The sequence below is a fragment of the Panthera tigris genome, chromosome B2 (assembly GCF_018350195.1).
Source record: "Panthera tigris isolate Pti1 chromosome B2, P.tigris_Pti1_mat1.1, whole genome shotgun sequence".
Taxonomy (NCBI): Eukaryota; Metazoa; Chordata; class Mammalia; order Carnivora; family Felidae; genus Panthera; species Panthera tigris.
This window is the reverse complement of record NC_056664.1, coordinates 113,895,702-113,919,480: the sequence shown is the minus strand read 5'-3', so window position 1 is coordinate 113,919,480 and position 23,779 is coordinate 113,895,702. Positions and strand designations below refer to the sequence as shown.

At 37.3% G+C, this 23,779-nt stretch overlaps 1 protein-coding gene and 1 long non-coding RNA gene across 5 annotated transcripts; one reads left to right on the top strand and one right to left on the bottom strand.

The window, feature by feature from the left end:
* Positions 1 to 80: 80 nt before the first annotated feature.
* Positions 81 to 20,406, bottom strand: RNF146 (ring finger protein 146). 4 transcript variants are annotated; one of them, XM_007078650.3, is made up of 3 exons: positions 20,316 to 20,406; positions 10,233 to 10,340; positions 81 to 1,810 (listed from the first exon to the last, which is right to left on the bottom strand). In XM_007078650.3, coding segments are annotated over exons 2-3 (1,071 nt in total). In that variant the 5' UTR covers positions 10,235 to 10,340; positions 20,316 to 20,406; the 3' UTR covers positions 81 to 741. The 4 variants fall into 4 exon arrangements, with proteins under 4 accessions (XP_007078712.1, XP_007078713.1, XP_015391482.1 ...); XM_007078651.3 differs by having other exon boundaries at positions 10,233 to 10,335; XM_015535996.2 differs by lacking the exon at positions 20,316 to 20,406 and adding an exon at positions 19,874 to 19,997.
* On the top strand, positions 20,039 to 23,409 carry LOC122238737. The gene is made up of 3 exons (XR_006217865.1): positions 20,039 to 20,253; positions 20,615 to 20,776; positions 23,190 to 23,409. It is a non-coding gene; the product is annotated as an uncharacterized LOC122238737 (long non-coding RNA).
* The last annotated feature ends 370 nt before the right edge of the window (positions 23,410 to 23,779 follow it).

Below are 23,779 nucleotides of genomic sequence, written 5' to 3'. Positions count from 1 at the left end.
AACCATCACCTGTTTATTAACCTTTGGCCACTAATGTCAAAATGTTTCCATCCTCTTTCCAGACTCAAACAACAGACAAATTATTTTTGATAAACTCTAGTATTTATTAAATTATAAATTCTGTAATCAAAAAGAAAAATGCAGATCAAGAGGAACCTCAAACTACAAGGACTAGACAGCAAAGCCTATGGGAAACGCCATGAAGTATGTTACAAGATTCTGAAACATAAGTTATTAACTGTTTTCTTTACATTTCCATTTCAGTAACTTTACTATTTAATAGTTGTTATTCATCTATTTTAAAATTCCAAATTCACATCTATTTTCATATTAATTAAGCTTCCTGTTCATACTGATACCAGACATCTCATAGGTGCCAAATTTTAGTCATGGTTTTACGTCAATCCATGCAGGAAAATAAGACACAATGCAAGAATAAGATGAGGACTGTTAATGCACAGATAATACACACACACTGGCCAAAAGAACTGAAGAAATTTTAAAAACCTATAAAACAGACCTCAAAAAAACTGGGTTATTACTAAACAACTCTCAACTATTAACGCCCGAGTTCCTTATATTAAATAAATTCCTCAACAGAGACATGTTAAACATTTTTATTACAGGTCTGTCCTCCCCATACCCCTTCCCACCCCAACTCCCAAAATGCACTACTAGGGATGAGTATAATGTTATGTGGGCATAAATTTACAGATAACCATTTTAACCTTGAAGAGTTTTTTAAACTTCAGTTACTGTGCACTGTCCATCAGGCCTTCTAGATCTGACACCAGCACTCACTGTTCCACCCCCTGCTACTGACAGATCAGTTCCTGATCGATCAGATACTGTGTGGTTTGCATTAGGAACCAAAAGTCTCTGTTGGGTCAAGGAGTGTTGTGCAACAAGCGCAGATACATCCTCACTATCACTACTGGCATCTGATTCAGTTTCTTCAATGGAGGTATCTGGTGCTGGTACCCTGCCTGAAGATGGTGATTCATGATCTTCTTCTCCTTCCCCCCTATGACTCCTTTCAGCTATGCTGTCTCCACTGAGTTGTAAATGAGCAAAAGAGTCTTCCAGAGAAGTGCTTGCATCAGGGGATGGTGTTGCAGGGCTTGTTAACTGACCATCTACTGATGTTAGGGGCCTTACAGAAGACACTAGAGGCTGAACAGAAGCTCCACTCTGTGCTGATAGACTGTCCGCTCCATCTGCAGAGCTCTCTCTCGCTAGGTTTACAGTATTAGCGTCACAGTCCAGCCTAAGTCCGGCTACTCCCTTCTTTGGTATATCTATTATATCCCGCTTAATCTTCCTGCGACGTCCATGTTCATTTCTCCTGTATTGAACCATATTTTCAAGATCAGCAACATACAGAAACCCGGCAATTAACATTTCAGTGCTCTTTTTACCTTTGGAAAAAGCATCTTCCAACTCTCTACTAGTGCGCTCATCATACTGCCACCACCCATTTCTTCCTTCATAATACCATGCATATTCACCATTTCCTCTACTCGCTGCCTTGAGTTCTTCTGGTGACAATAAGGTTGGCTTGTCAAGGAAATCTTCGGGAATTTCTTGTCGACAGAGGGCACATCGCTTTCCAAGCCATGAAGCTCCCTTTACGCACAGATAGCAGAAAACATGCTTACAAGGGAGACTGACTGGGTGAACACATGTTTGCAGACAAATGGCACATTCAGGGACAGTTAGAGAAGGTGCAGTATTAGAACAGGACTCATTCGCTTTCCTGTTCGTAGGAAGCATGTTTATTGAGTGATCAATTTCACCACAGCCAGCCATCCTAAGAAAATGAAAGAAAATACATGTGATATTAAAACTGTTTCAACTAATACTGTAATTCAACAATTCAGAAAAACACTTATTAAACACCTACTGTATATGTGTACTACATACCAGACAATGAGGAACAAAATAAAAGAGAAAAAAATCTAACTTGTGTAGAAAAAAACTTTTTGATTTTGTTAGGTCATTAATTTTTACACTGGCGCGGGGGGGGGGGGGGGGACAAAGAGGCACACAAGTAAATGTTAAGCCAAAAATAAATACAACCAAAGTATAGATTTTAAATAAATATACCATTTCTATTCAGTCACAGAACTTATAGACATAAGTAAATGCAAAGATTTAAAAATGTAAATTCCATTCTAGACTGACTTTTCCAATCAGTGTAGAAAGCACAGAGAAAGTGGCTAAAAGTAATTTAGATTACAATTACAGATGGTGACAATTTTGTAGCCCTTTACAATATTACTAAGTGGTAGCTTTGCAAATGCTGCCATATATTAACATACTTTGGTACCTGACAAGTAGACCATATGAAATTAAGATTAAAACTGAAATCCTAGAACTTCTCTACTCCTGCTGTATATTTAAAAACACTGGTAAACCAGTCATTTCATTTCCCCTCCATGAAGCACTCTTCTTGTGATGGCCTTTCCTTGTTGCCTTTTTCTAAACCATATGCTCTTGCTTACTTGTTCAAGATGATCTCATCTACACCCATGGCTTCAACAGTTACTTATAAACAAATGACTCAGTAATTGGTATCACCAGCCCAGGTCTCCTTTCAGCCCTAGATCTAGATTTCTAATTGTCTATTTTAGAATTCTTCCTGGATGTTTTGAGGGCAAAAAACCCCTGAACACATGATCTGTTCCTTGCTTATTTACTCCCTAAAAGCTCCCCACTCCTGATGACACCATTATTCATCTGCTTTTTTAAGCCAGAAATTCATCATTCAAACTGCCCTTCGCCAGGTCTTCTCATCCAAAACATCAGCAGGTCTTATCAATTTTATCCTAAGCATCTCCTGAATCCATCTACTATACATTTCTACCCTTCCCTCACCACCCAGTAAACACTGTTTATGAAATTACTGAATATGCCTTGTAATTGGTCCAGCCTTACCTCTTTTGCTTAAAAAGCTGATTTTAGGATAAAGACCAGGATCTATGTGCAATGGTCCCCACCCCACCACCAGCCTCATATATTAAACTTCTCCTTGATCAAGCTTCTAGCCACAATGGCTACTCCCTCCAATAAAAGGTTTTTTTCTCTGTATGAACATTTCTTCACTTCCTGCCTCCCATATCCCCCATGGACCAACTACTACTCATCTTATAGCCCTCTTGAGAAACCCTCCATGACTAGGTCAAATCACCCTATTTCTTTTTAACTGCTTACTAGCATGTATTTCTCATTCCTAGCGCTTATCAGAATTGCAATGTTACGTTTATGTGTGTGACTATTTTGTTAATGTCAGTCTTCTCCATAAGCAGGTGGGCTTTTTAAGGGTAGGAAACAGGTCACTGTTGGCTCGTCTCTGTATTCTCATACAAGACCAGGCAGATAGAGAACACTCAAATATTAGCTAAGGAAATGAATAGGTTTTTCAAAGAAGAATATAATACACCATATTATAAAACATGTTTTTGGGTTTTATTTTACTTTAAATAACATTAAGTTAAACCATCTGATTGATAAACTTTTTTTTAAAGCATTTACTTGTGTATACCTTGGGAATGTATAAAAATTGTTAGTACACTTAAAGATCAGCCCTGAAGCAGCATACTGAAAACTATAATGAAAAATTGCAGATGGCCAAGGGAGAAAGGATAACTTGAATTAAGGCAACTGTTATACAATGAAACCAACCTAGATAAGAACTCTAAAAACCTGAGTCTCCCTCTCCCTTATTTTGTACTCTTCAGCACTCAGTTAAACCCACAGTCTACATTTCCTTACCTACAAATCAGTTTATAAAAATTAGGTGAGAATAGCTAAAAAAAACTCCAAAAAGACCCCACAAAACACTTTCACTAAGTGTTCACTAAAGCTTCATTCACTAAAGCTCCACAAATGTTAAAGCCAAGAGAAAACGACTTGAATATTGTTGTCCTAAAGCAGGAGAGGGGGGAAAAAGGGACAACATTTTTCAAACTGGATGTATAGGGCTTAAATACTGACATAAAATTTGTTAATTTCTGCCTTATTCAGATGAGCATTTATTTAAAAACTATTATAGTCCATTTATAATGCTGAGTATTTGATGGATCTAAAGAAACACACCTACTTTGTTAAATAAAAAACATTAATGCAAGCAAGCAATAATCACAATATGGTCTAATTCTTGCAGTAAAGTGTTAGATACTTATTAAAAGTAATAATGAGAGGCAGATGAGAAGATGGACATAGGCCAGAAAGTTTGGAGTGCAGAGCAGTGGAAAAGATTAAAGGCAGAGACATGTGCACAACACTGAGTCAAATAAGCAACTGAAGAGTAAAATGAAGCTGTAAAAGTAATCAGAAGCCAAACATGAAAATCTTTTTGTGCCCTGCTAAGGAAACATCTGATTTTATTTTATCCCATGGTACTAGGAAACCATAGACATTTCAAAGAGGAGAGAAAATGATGGAGTAGACCAGTAGTTAGTAAACAGAAATAGAGGTAAAAGATCTCACAGTGATTGGCAACCATTAATTAACTGCTGCTTAAAATGAGTGACAATCTCTACCATTTGATTCTGTGTTTTAAACAAGGAATATTTCAAATTTTATCACCATATGGATCTATGCTTTTTTCCAAAATCAAGCATTCAAAAAAGGGCACAGTGGTTACGAGAGTAGTCAGTAAAAATGTTTATGCTCATCAAAACTTCAAAAACAATGCTCCTAGACTTTCATCACATCCTATCTGTCCAACAATCCATTCTCTTATTGCTTTTCTGTGTCCTTGGTTCCTCAATAGGCAAGGTTCAAAATGACAGCAAGTTGTTGAAAAGACCTTACTTAAATAGAAAAGGAAGCAACACATAAGCTCAATAGAAAGAAATGATCACTATGAAATATCTGATTTCCAAACTTTGTTTCAACTTTTAATTACATTTCCCATCAACTCCTTTACCAGAAACTCTAGTTACATAAAGTGCAACTTTTTCCCAACCTATGGTAAGTTCTACCAAATATGAACTCTTCATATGTGTTAGGCACTTATAGAAGCTTCAAAGTATTTTGAGATAAACTCTCACCTTCAAAGACCTTGTAACTTAACAATCTAAACTGTAAGTGAAAGCTCCTGCTTCTCAACTGGTCAGTTAATGCTCCTTACCTATTTCCCCTAAAAAGAACTGACTGTGCATACCACATCTTGTTAGGCTCTCCACAACCCATATGTGTTTCTTAAATACAAAATATCTTAGTACTTCCCAAAGTAGTGAGACACAGAGTACCACATATTTCAATTACATTTGGCAAAAGAATGAGAATACTTTTATCTGCTCCAGGCAACCTTACACTTTGGTAAGAGTCTGTGTACATTACTTTCAATTCTGCCAAATATAACCTGCACCTAATGTACCTATAAGAGGTTTTTAAAAAATCATACTCACGCTATGCTTCTGAATCTTCAGCTTTCTCCTTAGTAAAACGGGGATAATTCATGTTCAATTCAAAATTATTGTAAAGTGAATACATTAAATGAAAGCATAAAACTGTATTTGAAAACGTCTTTTAATTCATCAGGTCCTATTGCTACACTTAACTTTTTGGTAACAAAAAGAATTAAAATTAGCTACAGAATGGAAGGACAAATAATATGTATCTTCTTACATCCCTTTCAATTTAGGTTAAAAAAATTAGTTGTCAGTGAAATTCTTTTTTTAAATTTTTAAATGTTTATTTGAGACAGAGAGAGGGGGGAGGGAGGGGGGAGGGGGAGAGAGGGAGAGAGAGAGAGTGTATGAGTGATGGAGGGGCGGAGAGAGAGGGAGACACAGAATCCAAAGCAGGATCCAGGCTCTCAGCTGTCAGCACAGAGCCCGATATGGGGCTCGAACTCAGGAACCGTGAGATCGTGAACTGAGCCAAAGTCAGACACTTAACTGACTGAGCCACCCAGGCGCCCTAGTTGTCAATGAAATTCTTGATTTTTTTTTTTTTTATATTTCCATATTTATTTAAAGCCTCATTAAGAAAAAGAAAACAGGGGTGTCTGGGTGGCTCAGTCAGTTGAGCGTCTGACTCTTGATTTTGGCTCAGGTTATGAACTCATGGTTCATGGGAGCAAGTCCAGTGTCAGGCTTGGGTTCTGTAAGATTCTCTCTCCTTCTGCTCATCTCCTGCTCATGCACACACAGGCTTTCTCTCAAAACAAACAAAAGCAAAAACAAAACAAAAAAACCCCCAAAACCAACAAAAAAGAAAGTCATCCATCCATTTTGATTCTATTCATAAGACAAAATGGAGAAATGGGCTAATACTCATCACTACTTAGGAAAAAAAAAAAGTATATATTCTTGAAGACATGAAAATGAATGAACACCCAAATTAAACTTGTAGGGAGAGCAGACAGAAAGGCCAACCACAGAACCTTGGAGTATTTCAGTATTTACAAGTGAGGCAAAAGAGCCTGCAAAAGATGTTAAGAAATGTCAGAGAGAGATGGAGAATAAAGAGACCACCACCACCACAAAAGCCACAAGGAAGACATTTGCCTAAAACAAGGGTCAACCAAGGAGAGGACTTAAAAAAAGTTTACTATTAAACTCATGGCATATTTCTACTTTTATAGTGAAATGTATGGTGCAAAAGTTGTGAGCACCATACACAATTAGCTATTTTGATTTCCCAGAGACTATCAAGCCTCCTATCAATAATTTTTTACTCAGTCAAAACAACTTTATTTCCCCTATTCCCAAAGACTGTAGACAACTTTCTCCAATCTCTTAAGAAATGTCCCAGATTCCTTTATCATTAAGAAATTAGGTAAGAGTGAATCCTTACAGTTTATCTTTATCTTCACTCTACCTTGTCATCATTCCTCTTGGCTCAGGTTGGGGTATAGTTAGTTGTTTTCAAAGTTGACTCCTCAACTTCTGTTAATACCATCCCAATTCCCTCAAGATTTTGGTTAATATTCTCTATCCTTAAATTTCAAAATCAACTACCATGCTTTTAGTCTAATGGTCTCTTTTGGTCTCAATGTATTTGATTCCATTGCACTGAACGATAATGACCAGCAACTATTTTTCTAAAACTTTATACTATTCATTTCCTTGATGGTACTCTCTCCCAATTCTCCTTTCTGTTTCATTGTTTTCTATCTTCTCCAGCTGCCCTTAAGCACCAGTATTCTTCACAAAGGTTCTATGGGTGGCCCCATTTCCCCATTGCATTCTATGTCTAGACAATCTACTTAAGATTTCAAAATTATAGATATACCACCATGATTCTCAAAATCTAATACCCAGAACCATTCCAACTATATTTCCAATCTGTATTCAAAAAATCTACCTCAATATTCTCCAAGGACCTGATATCAAACATGACTAAAACCAAAGTTATCTGTTCACCTAAACCTGCGTCCTTGTCCTTTGTTTTCGATCTTGGACAAAACTTAGATCCATCCTCAATGCTCCCTTATTCCTTGGCCACTTCACTTCTCCATGACAGAAACTTATTTAGAATGTGTCCCCTTCAAATGCAAACTGGTGCACCTACTCTGGGGAACAGTATGGAGGTTTCTCAAAAAACTAAAAATAGAACTGCCCTACAATCCAGCAATTGTACTAGGTGTTTACACAAAGTATACAAAAATACAGATTTGAAGGAATACATGCACCACAGTGCTTACAGCAGCATTATCAACCATAGCCAAACCACTGAAAGCCCAAATGTCCATCAACTGATGAAAAGATAAAGATGTGGTGTACATATACATACAATGGAGTATTACCCAGCCATCAAAAAGAATGACATCTTGCCATTTGCAATGACATGGTTGGAGCTAGAATGTATTATGCTAAGTGACGTAAGTCAATCGGAGAAAGACGTACCATATGATTTCACTCCTGTGTGGAATTTAAGTAAACAAAACAGATGAACATATGGAAAAGTGGGGGAAGAGAAGAGACGGATACAAACCACAAGAGACTCAATGATAGAGAACAAACTGAGGGAGGCAGGTGGAGATGGACTAGATGGGTGATGGGTATTAAGGAGGGCCCTTGTGGTGATGAGCACTGGGCGCTGTATGTAAGGGATGCATCTATTCCTGAAAACAGCATTGCACTGTATATTAAAAAAAAAAAAAAAAGTGTCCCCTTCATTCCCAAAGCCTATAACCCTAATTCTGGCCTCTTGGACACACGCTTGTACAAAATATTAACCTTTCAAGAGGTCTCTCAGACTTCAATCCTTTCTCCTTATCTTTTCTCAGTTCAACCATGTCAAATTAGTCTTCTTTCCAATCTTCAATAGTTTTCTACTGCCTACATAATCGAATCCAAATTCCTAAGCACTGGCTTTCAAATACATTGACACAATCTTTAGAGTAAAACAGACTTAGTTAAAATCCTGGCTCCATCATTTCTTCTCACTACACTAACCTAGAAGAGCATATCTCAAACTCTTCCGTGAAAGTAAGAATTAGCTGGTGAGTTTGTACAGATTTGAGTTAAAGCCTAAAAATCTGTGTGTTTAACAAGTGCTCCAGGAGATAATTCTCAGAGAAATTTGGAAAATGCCAAGCCATGGCAAATGACTTCATCTCTCTAATTCTACGTCTTCACCAGTAAATGAGCTACTACCATTTTTCATAATGATTAAATCTAATAATCCAAGTAAAATACCCAATAAGCGCCTAGCAAAATAGTAGGGACTAAATAAACATTCACTCCCTTTACTAACTTTGAAGTCTCTTTCTCCCCACCCTACCCCACTTTGCCACACAGGATTGCTTCCTGACTCTCCTAAGATGCCCTGATATTTGGGCAACTGTGCCCCTCCCTCATTCCCTTGGCTTGAAAAATACTTCCTAATTTTCTCAGCTTGTTAAAATTCTATTTATTCTTTAAGACCAAGCCAAAAGTTCTTTTGCTTACCCTGAGCCCTTCAGGTGGACTAAATCCTCTAAGTTCCAAAAGCATTTTGTTGTTACCTCAATATGGCATTTTTCTCACTGTTTAATTAATAATTATAAATTATAATTAATAATTATAAAATTATGTCTCACTTATTAGACCATAGTCTAGTTCCTTGATGGCCAGCACCTACAATATTTGACCTACAAGATTAAAAAATATTATATGTATATAGACAGATAACATATAAACAGGATTAAATAAAAAATATAAAAAGATATAAAAGACAAGCAAACATTTCTAATAAATCTTTATAAATGAACAATGTCTTGCAATATTAGTACGTGATGCCTAATGTCACACGATCGCAACTGAGCCAATAGTTCTCTCTCACTGCAGGATTGTGGGTGATCATCTCCCATGCTTGGTCCCAGGCTGTGGTGTTTGGCAGAAGTAAGTGATTTTTCAGAACATTAGAAGGTGCCCACAACTAGCACTAGTGTATTTTTTGTCACTTCAAAGCATCTATGGACAGTCCTTTTGCTTTTCCATATAAGAGTAAGCTTAGGAATGCTTTGCCTCATTCTAGGTCAGGCTGCCTGCAGATATAGACCCTTTCCTCTGTTGCCTTATTGCCAGTTACATTAAACACAGTATATGACAAGAGTGTATTAATACTGTACTGTAAAAAAGATTCCACTGAGCCAATAGATAGCAGTGATTCCTTCCATCAGTGACAGTCAAAGTCATCCTACACAATAACCCTCCTCTCTCTTGTCTCTCTCACACCAGACATGGGAGTTTTCAAAGGTAAGTGTAGGTTATTTTTCTTTATATTTTGTATTTTATTATTTTGTATTATATTACGGTATTGTGATCATTTTTATATGAATATTTTTGGCTTGTGGAACCAATCATCTTGAGTTTCCATTATTTCTTATGGGGAAAGTCGCTTTGATATACAAGTCCTTTGGATTACAAACACGTTTCCAGAACAAATTATGCTCGCAAACCAAGGTTTTATACTGTACTATGTAAAGAAGAAGTAGAACCTAAAAGACCTGGAGATCTTTCCAAATTTTTTAGCATGCTATAAGCAAATTCTTTTGTCTTCAGTTTCATTCACTTTTACAGAAATTTTTCCTGATGAGATTTCTGGATATCTACATTAGCAATAATTTAATGAGAAAAAAATTGTTACCTCAATAAAATATCTAAAAGTCAATACAAAATGCTCTTTTTTTTTATAATTAGAACTAAATATGACATATACTTGGCTTAGTGCATTTTATTAGTCCATTTAATTTACTGCATCCTTGGGAAAAACCACGATGCCACACTTACATTTCTACTACAGATCCCACAGCTGTCTGTCACAAAAATAAAAGACCATCTTCACCAGCAGTCAAACAGTTTGCAGTATTTTCTCTTCCACTGTGGGTTCATTCTGTGCTGCAAAAGAAATTATTTCATCAACTTCTATAAAGATTAAGATCAATAAAATTAGTCACTTACATATGATCCTTTCATTTAACAGAATTCAGTGGCAAATCTTATCTTAAAAATGAAAAAATTTCAAGACAAGGATGCCTGCTTTTACCACTGCTATTCAACACAGCATTGGAAGTGCTAGACAGAGCAATTAAGACCAGAAAAAGATATGCAAGGCAAACAAATTGGTAAGGAAGAAGTAAAATTATTTCTATTTGCAGAGATAGTAAAACTATTTCTATTTCCTATATAGAAAATTCCAAAGAATCCTCAAGAAAACTACTAGAGTTAATAAAAAATTTAGCAAAGCTGCAGGTTACAACTTCAATATACAAGTCAGCTGTGTTTCTGTATCTAGCAGTCAACAATCCAAAAAGGAAATCAAAAAAGCATTTTACAGAATGCTCAAGACTTCCATTTATAAGCATCTAAAAGAATAAAATGCCTAGGCATCAACTTAACCAAGGAGGGGAAAGATTTGTACACTGAAAACTACAAAACTGCAGAAAGAAATTAAAGGAGAGCTAAATAAATGGAAAGACAACTATAACAGATTGGAAGATTGAAGATGACAATACTGCCCAAACTGATCTATAGATTCAACATAGTTCTTTTTTTTTTAAATTTTTAAAAAATATTTAGTTTTGGGGGGTGGGGAACGTGTGTGCAAGCAAGCAGGGGAGGTGCAGAGAGGGAGACACAGAATCGAAAGCAAGCTCCAGGCTCTTCTGAGCTGTTAGCACAGAGCCCGACGTGGGGCTTGAACTCACAGACTGTGAGATCATGACCTGAGCCAAAGTTGGACACTTAACTGACTGAGCCACCCAGGTGCCCAGAGATTCAACATAATTCTTATGGCAATTCGAACAGCCTTTTTTGCAGAAATGGAAAAGCCAATCCTCAAATTTATATGAAATTGTGAGAGGCCTAAAATAACCCAAAACAATCTTAAAAAAGAACAAAGTTGGAGAACTCACACATGCCAATTTCAAACTTATTACAAAGCTAACAGTAACAAAGTCCATGTGGTATTGGCATAAGAACAAGGCAAATATGCCAATAGAAGAGACAGTCCAGAACAAACTCATACTTCTATGGCTAATTGATTTTTAAAAAAAAATTTTTTTTAATGTTTATTTTTGAGAGAGACGGAGACAGAGAGATAAGAATGTGAACAGGGGAGGTGCAGAGAGAGGGAGACACAGAATCTGAAGCAGGCTCCAGGCTCTGAGCTGTCAGCACAGAGCCTGATGTGGGGCTCAAACTCAGACTGTGAGATCATGACCTGAGCTGAAGTCAGACCCTTAACTGACTGAACCACCCAGGCACACCTATGCCTAACTGATTTTTAAAGAGGTGCCAAGTCCATTCAAGGGGGAAAGAACGGTCTCTTTAACAAATACTAGGACAAGTGATTTACCACATGCAAAAGAAGGAAGTTGGACCCCTACTTCACACCATATACACAAACTGACTCAAAATGGACCAACAATCTAAATATACGAGGTGAAACCATACAACCCTTAGAAGAAAATAGAGTGATATATATCTATGACCTGGGGTTTGATAATGGATTCCTAGATATGAATGACACCAAAAGCATGAGCAATAAAAAAGACAGATACATAAATGAAAGATAAATTGTGGACTTCATCAAAATTAAAACTTTGGGGCATACAAGGACATTGTCAAGCAAGTTAAAATTCAACCTACAGAATGGGAGAGAATCTTTACAAATCATATACTGATAAGGGTTTAATATCCACAATATATAAAAAAAATGCCTACAACTCAACAAAGAAAAAAATATTTTTAATGGACAAAAGACTTGAACAGACATTTCATCAAAGAAGATATCGAAATGGCCAATAAATACGTGAAAAGATGCTCAGCATTATTAGTTATTAGGGAAATGTAAATCAAAACCACAAGTATTGCCACTTCACATGCATTAGGATGGCTACAAATTTAAAAAAAAGGAAATAATAAACATTGGTGAGAATATGAAGAAACTGGAACCCTTGTACACTGTTGATGGGAATGGGAAATAGTGGAGCCACTGTGAAGTTTGCTGGTTCCTCAAAAAAGTTTTGCCATATAACAGAATTACCATATAATTCAGCAATTCCACTCCCAGGTATATACCCCAAATAATTGAAAACAGGGACTGAAACACATACTTGTACACCAACGTTCACTGCAGAATTATTCACAAAAGTCAAAAGCTGGACACAACCCAAGTGCCCAACAACAGAAGAATGGATAAACAAAATGTGGTACAAATACAATGGAATATTATTCAACTACAGAAAGAAATGAAGTTCTCATACATACTATAATATGGATAAGCCTTGAAAATATTATGTTAAGTGAAATAAGCCAGACACAAAAGGACAAATGCTGTGATTCCACTAACATGAAATATTGAAATTAGACACAGAAAGTAGAGAAGTTACCAGGGGCTACAAATGGGAGAGTTATTGCTTAATAGATACAGAATTTGTTTGAAATGATGACAAAGTTGTGGAAATATACAGTGGTCATGTTGTACAACTGTAAATGTAATTAATGGCACTGACTTGTACACTTAAAAGTGTACTGACTTGTATACGTTATTTATATTTTACCACAATAAAAAAATTTTTAAAGGGAGACAAGTTCTATATGGACAAAAAAGTCCATATGGAATTTATTCCATAGCCAATGCCTTTTTCCAAGGAAGTCATGTGTGAAAAGACTAGGCCATCACATTAACCAGGACCTCCTGCTGCTTCTACGTATATCCAACTTTACAAACATTAAGCCAAACTTATGCAGGGAATCCAGAAGAAACAAACAAAACATCATCTCAGCTATTAATCCTCTTTCTTCTCATTTAGTAAGTGCTCATTCCACTTCACAATACCCAGTGCAGGAGGCACATCATACTACACAGAACTCAGAATCAAGTATACATGATGACGAAAGAGTTAGGCCAAACCTCACAATAAAGAATTGAATTCTTTCAGTTCCATGTGCCTTTCATAGTACAGAGGAGTTTAAGTATTTGAAGACAAATATTTTTAATACATAGCCTTTAAATACAAGCCAGCTTGTCCCACCAAATGTTTAACAGAACAAACAATAATCTTTTCAGAACCAGAGGATTTTCAACTGTTAAAAAAGAGTTCCTAAATTACCTGACTTTTTGTTTTACAGACTTTGGAAACTGAGTCTTTACATTAAATGGACTCCATTGTCCTGATCACCACTCCTACCCCCCAACCCTTTCACTTTACTTTCTAGGTGCCTACAACTTTCATGGTACCACAGGAGACTCCGTGTCTCTCTTGCAGGCTACTAAAAACAGAAACTGCCCATTTGCCCACACAGGACAGGAAGAAACATTCTAACATTCTAACATCATCACTCTTAATGAAAACATTATCTCTTTGAAGTCTCTACCACTGACTATACAATCCCCTAACAGCAGTTCTCCTTAACCTTTAAGGCACTGACTTAATTTTCACCGTTCATCATCCTCTTTGCCAGTAGACATGGAAGGGTTTAAGCCCAAGAATCCCATGTCAAGTGACAGTGATGCAGGTAGTGCCTCGAATACAGGTAGAACAGTGAGAAACACTGTTCTGTTTTCAAATCCTAAAATCTTACATTCAATGAACTTCACCTCCTTGTCCCTCCAGCAACGAAGTATGATGTGTAACATTTGGAACTGGATGCCACCTAAACTGCTGCCTCTCTAAAATCTTAATCTCACTCTTGGATCACAAACTCACGTGTTCCCAGCTAACTTATGCTCTCATTCCCACACCTGTTCTTTAATTTCACAAGGACCTCCAGTTTCTTGCCAGCCTCTTTTTCTTTATCCAGCTGCCAGTCTCAATTCCTTTCCTGCCCATTCTGGAGCTCCACCGTTTTAACTTATTAACAGAATCCTTGGCTCTCTCACATCTCTCATCTGCACATTCTCTACAAACCCCTTTTCTGAATGAATCTTAAAGTGACATCTCAGCTTCCATGCTTTAACCAACAAATGCTGATGGGAGGAAAAAAACCCAGAAAATTCTTTTCCTCATCCTCTATCCAACTAACTGCACCAAATTCTGTCAACTTCTATCCCAAACACCTTTGGAATCCTCTACTCTCTTGCCATTGCTAATGCCCTGGTTTAGACATATATCATCTCTTACTTGAACGACTGTTCAGCCTGATTATTTTGCTTCAGTAAAACCCCTCAAATGTATTCACTAAGCCTCTGAATGATATACTAAAAAGGCAAAATGGGCCTCCCATACACAAAACCCTATACTAGCTCTCCAGCCTATACCATAAAGGCAAAGCTCCTAAGAACAGCATTCAAAGGCTTTAATGACCTGAAACCTCAATCTCTCTCTAGTCTTCTCTCTCACCACCACTCTCACAGATTAATAATATAGTTACACCAAATTATTCGCACTTCTCTAAACCTCCCTTTGTAGTTGTGTACTTCCTCCTCTGCTATAATCTATCTCTTTTATAGCTTATGAATGCTACTACCATTTTTTCTGACTACGTCCCCAAAATGGTTCCCTCCACGATATTTTGTACATTCTTCTATTACCAAACTTATCATATATACACTGAAATTATTTGTTTGCTTTCGACTGTTCTATTAAACCATGAGCCCCCTAATGATAAAGACTGTTTTCTATCTCTGAATGGCTAGTAATCTGCCAATCAGTTTTTGTTGACTTGAAGTGATTATTTCTTGGATGAAGGAAAAACTTCCTAAAATAACCACTGAGAGAAATAAAATATTGAAAAACTAAATTAATTCACGTAACACAACATTTCAATTCTGTGAACAAGGCATCCAGCCACAAAAAATATAAAGATACCCAAGTTCTAATCATTTCTTTCAAGAACTTAAAACATAACACAGGGAAGTTACATTTACAAATTTAAGATTAGAATCATCTTTATATCTTTTGCCAAGCACACCGTTTACCTAGGCTTTGTTCACTGTCAATGAATCTCCAGAATGCAGATAAAAACCCAAGAATAAAACCGGTTTAAGTAAATCTTGCAAGCTACAGTGACTTTTCCAATTCCTATATCCCATGGATAATTTTCCAGGTGGACTCTAAATGGATAATAATGCTTGGGAGAAGGAAAATAAACTAAAATCTATGTAGTATTCTAGATCCTAGTTATGCAAACTGTGTTCCCAACCAACTATACTAGCATTTACCTGGGAGTCCCTTAAAATGAAAAATCTGGAGCCCCATTCCATACCTACAGAATCAGATCTCCAGGTGGCTCATATGCATACTAAAGTTCATGAAGCTCTAGATATCTTCAAAACAACTGTGAGACAGGACTATACACATTTTATACATGAGGAAACCCAAGCCCATAAGGATTAATCCCAAACCACAAAGCTATCAATACTGGGGAGCTGCAATTCATTCCCAAGGGTACCTTTAAAAAAATCTTTTCTTCAGTGTACTATATCTCAGAGAAAAGGTCTAGAATAGCATTAGATAATGCTGTTAGATAACAATATGATGCAAGCCACATTTGTGTGATTACAAATTTTCTATTAGCTACATTAAGGACAGAAAAAGGAAACAGATAAAATTCATTTAAATAATATCTTTTATTTAACTCAATATATTTAAGACATTACCATTTCCACATGTATTCAATATAAAGAAGTTATCCATGTTTTTTACATTGTTATGTGTGTGTATATTCTTTGTAATTTGGTGCATATTTTAAAATTCTAGCACAACTCAAACTAACCATGTATCTAGTGCTCAACAGCTCCATGGGGCTAGTGGGTACCATAACTAGGCAATGCCGATTTAGAATGTTTTGCATATTAACAATTTTTAAAAATACAAAACTGGCAATTTACTATCAGAATCGTTGAATAAAGAAAATAACTCCATTATTAGTTTACCCACACCTCTGCTGGTACAGATAAAAAAGAAAATTGCATAGTTTGTTGTAATCAAAATTTACTGTTTCAGTGACAATAATTCTGCCAAACTGATCCATCCACTATAACCTCAGAATTATAATGCCAAATGGGCACAACATAGGGCATAGCATGTAATATTCAGAATAGTCATGTGTAGTAGTCCTCAGAAAACTTCTACATTTGAAACCAAAGACTTTTTTTAAATGAGGGGCGGGGGAGGATTTTACTTTCAGTTAAACATGTAAGATTGAATAGTGTAATTCTAACTATACGCCAGAATTAATTTGGCAAACATAAATAATTCAAACATACATAAATCTCACTGCAATGAATGATTTGTAAATTATATGCCAAACTCAATATAATTTATGAATTACTACAGTAAAATTTACCACAGTATTCTAATATGCAAATACCAATTAGTTAATGGGTTAAGGTTCTTTCTCTAGGTGAAAATTTATACAGAAAAGAATTATTAGGAAGGAAACATAAAGAAAGAAAAGATTTGAAACTATGTTACATATTCCCATCTCTTAACAATTCTGGAAAAAAAAGGTGACACACTAAATTTAAAAATATGTAAGAATTTAGGATTGTCAGTGAATTTAAATTATTTACCCACTCAACCAGCTAGTAAATAAGTATAACTGAAAATGAAGTAATACCATACTATTTATAATTTGTGACCACTCAACAAATTCACACTCCTTATTTGCATATGCGGTTATCTTCTCTGAAAATATTTTAGGATTACAATTCCATTTTCTCAAGTCAGTCACAAAGTCAAAAGAACACATTTTTTCCCCCACATAATAGATTCAAATAAATGACTGTCTTTTTAAATAACTAATCAAAGAAAAAGATAAGCACATTAACTGTATTTGGTATTTTAACCAAAGATTTGAAGACTTCCTGTATTTTTCCAATTACTAAGAGCTAATGTTTAATAAAATATTTTTACTCCTTTTTATGCAAAATACACAAGACAGGAAATGTTCTATATAAAAACTAACAGTGACAGAAAAAAATACTTCAAACCTCCCAACTTTTGGTATACAAATTTAAAAAAAGCAAGGAAAAGCAAAAACCAGTAAAGAAGGAATAGTGTGGAAATTTAGCAGCTACATCTTCATATTTAAGAGTCTCAAATTGAGAGAGCTAACTAAATGCCCTAATGTTTCCATTTTTAGCTTTCCCTCTCATCGGCCTGCTAAAACTGAGCTTACAGAAAGCACAGGTCATACTGGGAAACAAAAGTCTTCAGTCAAAACTCATTTCAACCAAATGGGGGCTAATACTTGACTCTACACTATTTTAAAGAATCATTTCCCTTATTGTTAAGCACTTCCCTTAAAACATCTCTGTATGGCAACCTATGACCTTCACAATCTTCACAGTCAAGCATTCAATTTTTATATTCCTCCCCAATCAAATGTGAGCTTTGCATTTTAATTTAAACAAAACATGAAATATGAATGTGAACAAATATGTTCGTTTAATCTTATCAAACAGAAGCTTCATAGCCTGCAGCCATTTTGTAAATGAGAAGCACTGTTGCTAATTATACGTGTGACCTTGGTCAAGTCATAACTCCATTGTTTTAGTTATTTCTCCCTAATCTTTTTTTTTTTTTGTAATTCTAAATAATTAACAGGCATTTAACGGGTTTTATTTTAATTAATCCAAAAGGTAATAAGCCACACTCAATAGTCCATAAATAAGCACAGGTGGCTGCAGTAGAATGTTAATATAATGGTTTTCATACCCACAAAGATTATTCCTAATCCAGCCTGTTGTTTCACACATGCAGGTTCCTTAGACACAACCAGGTACCAAGCAGGGGGAATGGAAAGAAGGGTCAGCACCCTCTGTTACTGACACTGGAAAAAAAAAATTCAAATATCCACCTGACAGTGTGTCAAGGCATTTCATGCTAGTCAAGTGCTAATACATAAAATATTATTCTCTAAATACATTAGTATTTGCAAACAAACAAACAAACAAACAAACATGGAATACAACCTTTTTCTTTTATACTCAGTCAAAAAATAATTTCTGGATCCTTTAAAAAAAATCTTTCCTATTCTTCTGACCACTCAAATTGGTGGAAACTGAAACAAAATACCTTACCAGTTAATACTTGTCTCCTAAAAGAAAAAAACGCCATTTCCTTTTTCTTCCTTCTAATAATGACCAGCTATTTGGAAAGATAGTTTCCTTGGTTATTATAATCTACCAAGTTTTTAACAACCAGTAAATAACAAAAACCTTCAAATGTTTACTATTATTTTCATTTTGCCCACAACTAATATTGGCCCATTTGAAACATAAATTCTAAATCAAAGAGCAGGCTTAACAAAATGCTCCAGTTTAAGATACACAAGGCAAAAACAAACACATCCAAAATCTATTTCTAGTATGGCTTTCACTTTCCTGGTTTTCTCTTTAAAAAGAGAATTACTTGACCTGTTTTCATGTGTTTTTAGAAACTCGGACACTCAAGAAAATATTTGCTGGTCATGAAAACAGCAAAGCCAACATTACAAGTCCTGTTATTTCTGCGAGTCATTTTCTTCAGGTGTCCTATATTCCACGTCTTTTTAAGAGTCTAAATATAGATTCATTTGCTCAAAAGACAAAAAATCCTAACTCCTCCAATTTCTGTAATTATACACTGCTTTCAATGCCAATGTTATACTTTCACATCCTATTTAAAAAGTACACACACTGGAGGGGGAGGAGTGTGGCGATGCACCTGAAATGTCAAGCTACAAAGACAACGCTTTTTCTATCATTTCTTGGCTTTCTTCTTCCGTCAATTCCACCCTGTTCCAATATTACAAAAATATTATTTAAACATGTAAGTACTTTCGAAACTTGAAGAGTGTCACTAAAATGGCACGCAGGGAAGGGAAAAAAAACATATACGAAATGGTTAACAAGAGAAAGCGCTAGTTGCCAAAATGTATGTGTAAACTGAAAACAATTTTGCAACCTTCTCTAGACGCCTACGGCAAATAAAATAGCGACAACAATGGAAGACCCCTACTCTTAGACGGGTTGGGGGATAGAGAACTCGCACCCACCAACCAGAACAAAGCCAACAGCCTCCGCTTTTAAGATGCTCTGAGGTTTTCTGTTGTTGTTGTTGTTGTTTTGGCTTCACGGGTATCAAGAGATCTCTTCATTGTTCTGATGCTTTAATAACCATCAAAACAACGAAAACTATGCAGCGCTGGGTTTAACCAAGGCAAGGTGGAGGGAATGCTCTTCCTATTAGGCAAGACCCAGACACTGAGCAGGAGGAGGAGAGAGGGAAGAGAAGGAAGCCGCAAAACACACTCCGGAAAAAGACAAAATGCAGGGACTCTACGCCCTGGCTGCGATCTGACCCAGGGCCAGGGTAGAGGCCTCCACACGGGAAACAGGGAGCAGGAAACCCTTCAAACCATCGCCGCCCCTAAATCTTGAGGCCAAAAAGTCCCCCCGTAGAGGCCTGACACCACCGCCAAGGGGAGAGAAGAGAAACCTGGCTGCCACCAAAGGCGGAGAAGAGGACCCCGGCGGAAGAGGCTGCGCAGTAATGGCCGCTGCTCCGCCTCTCGCACCCGGACCGTGACCAGCTCTGGGCCGTCGCCCTGGGCAGGCGCTGCGACGGCCGCGGACTACGCAGCGCCCGTCACAGTCTTCTTGCCTGTGACAGCAGCCAAGGTGGGGGCGGCGGGAAAGGCTGAACTGCTCCATCCCGCCTGGGTGCAGAGACCCGCGGCCGCGCTGGCCCAAGGGCGTCCACCTACGTACCGGCCCCTGACCCCGCCGCCGCCGCCCCTCTCAGGCCCGGAGCGAAGGGCCGACCCGGACAGCGTCGCGGCTGGACGTGACGCCGCAAGCCTTTATGACTTTCCTCGGGTTAGGATCCCGGAATGGCTGACTTTCACCCTTCCCCGCCAGGACTTCACCCCGACTCCCACCTCTCTAGCCACAACCGCGGCCGTCTCGCAGTCTTTTCTCTTCGGCCTCGGAGCCCGCAGCGGCCGGGAACGCGCGCGGCTGTCACGTGACCTCCCGTCGCGTCGCGGGGGCGGGGCCGCGCGGGGCGGAAGTAGCGCCTTGCACCGGGGAGCCTGTGCCAACCCCCTCTGCGTCCTGTTCCCCACGACCCAACCGTGGAGCGAGCTGTTAGATACCTGCTTTTTCTTGCCTTTGGAGACCGTAGTTTCACTGCCCTGGCCGTTCTAACTGCTTTGTATTGTACTTTACTTGTAATTAGGTGCTGAAGATGAAAGAATGCAGGCCCACAAGAGAGTTTGGCGCCGAGGAAGTAAGACGCATGTAGGACCAGCAGGTGGTGCTTTTCTGAAACCCCGCTGCGAGATGCAGCAGAAGCGGTTGAGCGCCTAGCTGGATTTGGGGGTACAGAGTATTTGGCAAAGTACTACTTGTTCTCTTAACAATAACAACAACAAAAAGGGCCTTCTAAGATGTTCTATTTTATTCACCGTCTGAAGGGTTGAGCAATTTAATCAGAAAAAAATAGATCTTAATTTCCTTTTGGACCCATTTTTCTTAGACTAGAGCATAGGGGAGCTGGAGGGAGAGATTAAGCAGCATAAGAATCTAAAACTAGGGGCGGCTGGGTGGCTCAGTCGGTTAAGCGGCCGACTTCGGTCATGATCTCGCAGTCCGTGAGTTCGATCCCCGCGTCGGGCTCTGTGCTGACAGCTCAGAGCCTATAGCCTGCTTCGGATTCTGTGTCTCCCTCTCTCTCTAGCCCTCCCCCGTTTGTGCTCCTTCCTCTCTCTGTTCCCCAAAGCCATCCTTTCAGTCACTCCTCTACTTGCCACCATATTTTATTTTTTTTATTCTCAAAACAGTTAACATACATTGTAGTCTTGGCTTCAGGAGTAGAACCCAGTGATTCGTCACTTACGTATAACACCCAGTACTCATCCCAACAAGTGCCCTCCTTAATGCCCATCACCCATTTAACCCAGCCTCTACTCCCCTCAACCCTTAGTTTGTTCTCTATATTTAAGAGTCTCTTATGGTTTGCCTCTCTCTTATTTGCCCTATTTTAAATCATGGCACCCCCTATTCCCAGTATTTCTTATTCTCCTTTACTTTTTTTCCTTCTAATACTTAAAGTATGATTTAGTTGGCTTACTCATCTTTATTGTGTGTCTCTGCACACTAGAACATAAATTTCTCCAGGGCAGGAATTTGTGTTTTCTTTTGTATCCTAACTGCCAAAAATAGAGCCTGACACATTAGAGAAACTCTCTCTAAATATATGTTGAAGGAATGAATATGTGCATACACATTTATATCTCAAATAATATGTAAATGAATACAAACTTGTTATTTGTCAGCAATTGCATATAAAGAGAATTGGATGTGTACAATACTATTCACCCAGTTTCCACCAGCCACCTGAAAGATAGTGGTGGGTTTCTATCTATGAATAATACAGTACAGCACCTCTTACCGTGGTCAGAAATGTTTTGAAAGTGACTGGTTTCCAGTATTTGTTAAAATACCCAAACTTTCAAGTGATTTAAAGAAATAAATCAGAGCCTAACAGATACCAGGTATCTCTGTAATAATGTTACTGTCACTAGCATTCTATTTTGCTTCATTGAATCAGAGATAAAGGAGTTGCAACAGACTGTTAGGAAGTGCTCATTATTCCTAATGCATTATCTGTTTCCCACGAGCGCAGAAAATACTTTTATGAATACCAGGCACCCCTACTTTCCATAGTATTGCCCCAACACTCAAAGTTGTTTTATGTTATTTGCTTTGTTTAATAATAAAAATACTCATTTTGTTTAGTTAATATCTAAAGACATCCATGAAAACACACATGGGAAAATTATGTGTTACAATGAAAAATTTGTTGAAAACCATTGATGTAACTAGTCTAAGGTAGTGGTTTTCAAGGTGTTTTCTAGTATTCCCTGGGGCCCCTTGAGATCTCAGAGGGTTCCAGAGGTGAAAATTATTTTGATAATAATACTAAGACTCTAGCTGCCTGGTTCACTCAGTCGCCCCCCAACCCATACCCCTGGCCCCTTGTACAGTGGAGTTTTCCAGAGGTTACATAATATGTGATGTAGCAACAGATTAAATGTAGAAAGAAATATTAGAATTTGACTGTAACAATTAAGCCAGGCTAAAAGAGATTTGCAAAACATAAGATAATGCCCTAAGCCTTTTCTGGGAAAATAGAGGGTTTTTGGTTTTTTTTTTTGTTTTTTCAGAAAATATTTATGTGCTATGTTTATACTTAAGAGGGTTATTATTTTTAAATGAATCAATAAATATTTTAAACAGTTGTCAGCTTTAGTTTCTAAGGAACACATATAAACAACAGCTAATTTTGAGTCTTCTATAATTTTTAAGAGTATAAAAGGATCCTAAGACCAAAAAGTTTGAGAACACTGGTCTCGGGCAATTTCATGTCCCCGCTCTAAGCTAGATTTCTTCCTACATGCCAGCAATCATCTGTGGACGCAACTTTCATATGTCTGGAAACAGGACAAACCAGATTCAGAAACGCAGCATTATAGCTAGCAGATGAATACAAATAAAGCCAATGGGAATTTTTGGAACACAAACTTTTCCATCTCAATTGGAGATTTTGCTCCAAGAGCTGATACATAGCTTGGTCTCTGTCCTACCATTTGATGTTGTTCCTACTTACAGTAATCAAATAATATATACTCTCCCAGTAGAAATTCCTTTGTAAGTAATAGTATAGTAGACAGTTTTACTTGTGTTTTTCTTTTACCTAATGTGATAATCAGTGCTTGCTCTTTGACTAGTTCTCCGTGTTCCTCCTGCAGCCCCAGAAGTTACAACTGAATTATGACAACTGTATTCCTGGGAAATAACACAACACAAAATAGCCATTGAGTCACAATTTTACAGTTTGATTGTAAAGTGAGGCATGGCTTTCCTAACTCTGGTTGTATGTACACATGATGTATGTATTCATTTTTAGATGTCTTATATTGACAATATTAGCTATTATCTCCAAAGTCCATGCTTGTTTCATTGGATGACATGACCACTCATTGAAGATAGTATTAAAAAATAAGAATAAGTGCTCTTATTTTTTGACAGAATAACTTATTATTTTAAAGCTAGATGATTATTTTAATAAAACTGAAACTTAAACAATATGCCCTATTATATAAGAGGAAATAGTTTATAGTCATATAGGCAGCAAATATATTTTGCAATATCATATTTTCCTCAGAATGGCTAGGGTTTAGGAAATCAATGTTAAATGGTTTTATAATCATGCATATTTGGGATTTTGTTTGTTTATGGAATTATATCAATTATCAGTTTAATAAAATTATAACCTAGAACCTTGAAATATTTTTCATAGCACTATATCAGTCAGGGTCTTGTTTGTAAAATAGAAACC